The 5,000-nt window shown below is 32.2% G+C and overlaps 1 protein-coding gene across 2 annotated transcripts in view; it reads right to left on the bottom strand.

Moving 5' to 3' along the window:
• LOC125043188 overlaps positions 1 to 5,000 on the bottom strand; it is a 13,400-nt gene that overhangs the window by 1,406 nt on the left and 6,994 nt on the right. Inside the window, exons 6-7 of one of the 2 annotated variants that reach the window (XM_047639185.1) lie at positions 750 to 893; positions 226 to 361 (exon numbers count right to left, since the gene is read on the bottom strand). In XM_047639185.1, coding sequence (XP_047495141.1) covers positions 226 to 361; positions 750 to 893 — 280 coding nt within the window. The remainder of the gene's footprint in view (positions 1 to 225; positions 362 to 749; positions 894 to 5,000) is intronic. The other variant, XM_047639186.1, reaches the window with a different exon arrangement.

Genomic DNA, 5,000 nt, shown 5'->3' with positions numbered 1-5,000 from the left:
ATACTTTTAACTAGTTTACTAAGAAAACATCAATCTCTTAATATTTTTATCATTCCACATCTAATACATAAAAGTAACTTACAGCCTATGCAGAATCCACTATCAACACTAACATTCCTATCACCTTTTCTTGTACCATTTTTTGTCTTTCTCTATCATCACTACCACTCCTTCCTCCTTCTCCCTCACCACTATTGCTCCCTTTCCCCTTTCCTTCACACTTACCCTGTTGGAGTGGTTGTCCGAGACCTGGCTCTCATAATGAAGGTGAAGAGGCAGCACACTATAAGCCCAAGTCCTACAATGGTAGCCAGTGTGGTGATGATGATGGTAGTTATGGAGAATATGGGATGTTGTATTGCTGCAAGAAATTGGGTGTGCTAAATCTATGCCGATCTGTAGAATTCTGCCATGCACTAAATTCACTGTTCTGCATGTCTGATATTTCTTACTGTGTCATGCTAATATCTAATCTGCAATTTCTGAGATTTATTATTTTGACCTGCAGCCTCTCAATCAAAGACTCAACTTTCAAATTATTTACTCCATCTTCAAGAAGCCTTTCTTTAAAAAACAATGTAAGTGAATGAATCAGGTTTCATAATAAAGCCAAATACTAATAATGTTACATTGTAAAATAGAAAATCAATATGTGACTATATACATAAGAAAAATCATTGGACATTAATCACCACTTAACCAAGCAGTATAAGCAGCTAGCACTATGTAAAAAGTCTGTGCACACAAACCTCTACATCGTTGCTCGTCTGATCCACTACTATAAGGGAATGCACAGTTGAAGTGGGAGTCACACTCGTATCTTGGGTGAATGCAGTACTGGTACGCGCTGCTCCCCTTGCACAAGTACTTGCCCTGACAAGCCTCTGCAAACACTAAGTGTCACCGACAAACTGCATGTTAGATATGAATAACTACAGCCATAGAAGGAGAGGGTCTAAAAGATAATACAAACATGATGCAGCTTTGATAAGACAAGATGTTGCACATGTTACAGAGACCTGATGCCCATTATTAGTATGAAAAGAATAATCCAAGAGCACTGCATTATCTGAAGTGGCAACATCAAGACTTTTCAACACAACCACTTCCCTAAACAAAGCTCAGCAACAGTGAAACACGATCATGTAACTTGACAGGGAAAACTGTTCCTGGACCCATGTTATGACTACATTACTATGAGTACATTATGCCAAGAGTACATTACTATGTCAAGAGTACAACAGCCAAGCTCCTGTTATAGATTGCGCTTTTAGCAACTACTTCTAATACTGTTTTCTACAAAACTAGCTATAATGCAGTAAAGTAAAATACTTCACACTACATGAGTGTGAATATCATATCTACTACACTGGCCTACAGAACAATTACAAAGTACATTCTCTTATAAATGTCAGTCCAAACTGCATTTTTGTCTTTACTGAGATCATCTTCTATCTCCCCTCCGTGTTCTTAACATTATGTATTTGCCTAATCTCTCTTGGTCACAATCCCCTCCAAGCACTAATCCAACATATTTACCATAAAGTAAATACCATGCTCTTTGCACATCGCATTTCACATTTTATATTTGCATATTGCCATTCATGAAAATGTTACTTTTAACCCTTTAACATCCACAGATGTGTCCTTTTTCACCAATGTCATTATCATCTCTCTATACAATTCTTTATGAACCTCCTGCGGGTAATTCAGAGGCCGAACAGTACATACAGTCAACATATTCAATATCATTTCCTTACAACAAATTTTACATTGCATAAGGAAATTACATAGAAGAATAAATTTCTGTTGAGATAATTTCCTTGGTAAGAATCTTGATCTGTCAACATTTAAGGGTTAAATAAACATTCACTGATATCTTACTTATTAATGTTCATGTCATTTTCCTTATAAATCAAGAACAATACTTAGTACATGCAAACCTTGTATTAACTAATTAACTAAAATGTGTCCTTCACAACACAATGCATTATTCAAATACGACATGATATACTAGGAAATATTCTTACTTGCTATTCCTAGCTTTAATATAGGTGTAGTTTATCATCATAACCCAATAAATGCAATACAAATCCAACATATATACACTTGATTAACTGTCACATGGATCTCTACTTTATCAAGCACCAATTACAAATATTGATTCGCTCTATTCATAGATACATCAGCTAAAACTAAAGTCACTATAGGGATATCTTATGATAGGAAAAGTAAGATTTTAAAGTGTTTGAACCCAGCTAAAAAAAACATTAAATAAACACTCCACTTTTAGTGATGAACATAACTATGGTTTAAATTATATATAAATTTTGTGCTTGATTCTATAAGCTTGAAATCCTAAGAGTTTTACTGTATATAACCTGATCAACATTTAAACAAAATCATCTTATCATCACAGCCTCAGAGTGAAATGAAGCTAAATGGAGTTCCAATTCTGCAAGGCAAATACAAACATATCTCAAGTTACAGCAATCCCCTTTATATCAGTTTAATTCAATCAATTTCTACTCCTCCTTACTAACATTCTTTTTTCATCTGGTGTAACTTCAATGCCTCAGAATAAAAAGCCAATTAGGCAATGATACAAAAATTATTTAAGCTCCCTCTACACCCTTCATTCTACAATACTGATAAAGCTCTATTCATGTCAAACTTTTTCTTCCTGTAAGCTAATTCCAAACGCCAGACCACAAGCGTTTACACCTTGCACACGTAAACCATCATGCCCAAACCACTGTAGTACAATGGACCCCATGCACTATACACCTACTACAAGCTCGACAACAACCATGCAAAAAAAAAAAAAATAAAATACTAATAACATTAACAACAGTAACATCAAGAAGTATCCAAAGAATTACCTCTATCCATCAAAATGGTTGCATGCATCAAAAAAAAGGATAAATTATGGTCAAGCTTATAGATGAAGAAAGAGAAAGAGAAACAAGGAGAGTAGGAGAGAGAGAGTGAGTGAAAGGGAGAGAAATGGGAAAAAAAAAAGTTCTGTGGCTGTAGTTATCCATACCAAATTCTTTTTCTCGACTGTGGATGACTGCAGCAAAGCGAGTGACTATTCTCACCAGATACTGAGGCCACATGAAGTGTAAATCCTCACTATCTTAAGTCATCATCACTGCAATTGGAAGCTTGCCATGTCAGCGGGAAAAAAAAAACACACGTGGGTTTTATACAGTGATCTTAAGTCTCTTCACCAAAGTGCATTACACAGTGTTCAAGTTAAGATACTTTTACTACGGGTAATTTCATTAATTTCCCTTGAGTTTCCAACTTTGTAATAAAGAGTACTGTAAAGAAAATATGAAAATCTACTACATTTATAGACAAAGACTGCTAATCACTGTATACCATTCTAATTCAATAGTTCCTTCATTAAGACACACAAAAAAGGAAAATACTGAGTTAATAACACACTCATTAATTAAGCTGTGCATGAAATCAAATTCTAAAATCACCAGAGAGGTCAGAGTAATGTAAACCCAAACATCTACATACTGACTATCCCAACAATAATTGAATTCTAAAGATTTTTTTTTTTTTTACTGATGTCACACACAGAGAACAAGATCAATATCATATATATATATATATATATATATATATATATATATATAATATATATATATATATATATATATATATGTATATATATATATATATATGTATATATATATATATATATATATATATATATATATATATATATATATGTATATATATGTATATATATATATATATATATATATATATATATATATATATATATATATATATATATATGTATATATATATATATATATATATATATGTATATATACCCATATATACATATATATATATACCTATATATATATATATATATCTATATATATATATATATTAGAGAGTGACAAATAGCCTAATAAATATCATCTGTTACTCCATTTACTTTCCTTTAATATAAATAATGAAAAAAAATCTTGACAACCTAAAACAGAAAAGATAAAATACTGGGAATTTCAACAAAGAAAAAAAATATAATATGCAGTTTGCACTTGGTGGGTAAAAATTCTTCCCTCCTCCAGATCTATTGAGAAATCCCTATTACTGTCACTCACACAAGGTTTCCATAGTCAAAAACGTATACCTTCAAAACCAGAACTGAGTCACAGAATCATGCGGGAGCCAAACCTTAACAATACCAGTGACAAACTCTAAAAAAAGAAAATAATTTCTAAAATAAATAGATAAACAGATAATAAATAAATAGACAGGTAAGCTATCCCAAAGTGCGACCCACTGAAGAGGAAAAGAAACCGAGAAGAGACGGTGAAATGAATGCTATGCAAAACAGGTACTAATACCCCTGTGCATCTTCTCAGACAAATTACCATAACCCTTCTCTAGACATAATTTTTTTTCTTTCCTTTTTTACCTTTTTTTCACATTTTTACAAAGAAAAGATACCTTTGCGAGGTTGGTGATCACAGGCTTAATGGAATAAGTCTTAATGACAACGCAGTATTTTAATCTATTATCTTTCTCAACCTGTCAACTGTCAAATAATTATGGCTCCCAATTCATCAACATGTCAAGTGCATCTCCACCTCCAAAACAAAAACAAAAAGAAAAAAAAAAGAGCACAGTTCTTTTCCTTATATTAAAAATACTGATCTTAAGAATTCTCTAAGGCACTCTGCTTCCAATGTATATTTTTCTCATATGGCTATTGTGATTACAAAAATAAGGAAAATATGAAAACAAAAATGAACAAAGACTTTTTACAAAAGTAGAGAGTAAACTCAGTATGTGTATGCCAAGGATGTGTTTACTTATGTATTTATATGATCATTTAAACATTTTACTGACCACTGACACACTGATGTCTATTGCTTAAAAATATTTGTTATAGTCACTGGAAACAAAGCAAATCATTACGAACTTAACTCAGTAGCATACTCTTTATGCTTTTGTAGAATTAC

Source organism: Penaeus chinensis, chromosome 33 (genome assembly GCF_019202785.1).
Source record: "Penaeus chinensis breed Huanghai No. 1 chromosome 33, ASM1920278v2, whole genome shotgun sequence".
NCBI classification, from domain to species: Eukaryota; Metazoa; Arthropoda; class Malacostraca; order Decapoda; family Penaeidae; genus Penaeus; species Penaeus chinensis.
Note: the sequence above shows the minus strand (reverse complement) of the source record. Positions and strands in the feature narration are given on the sequence as shown.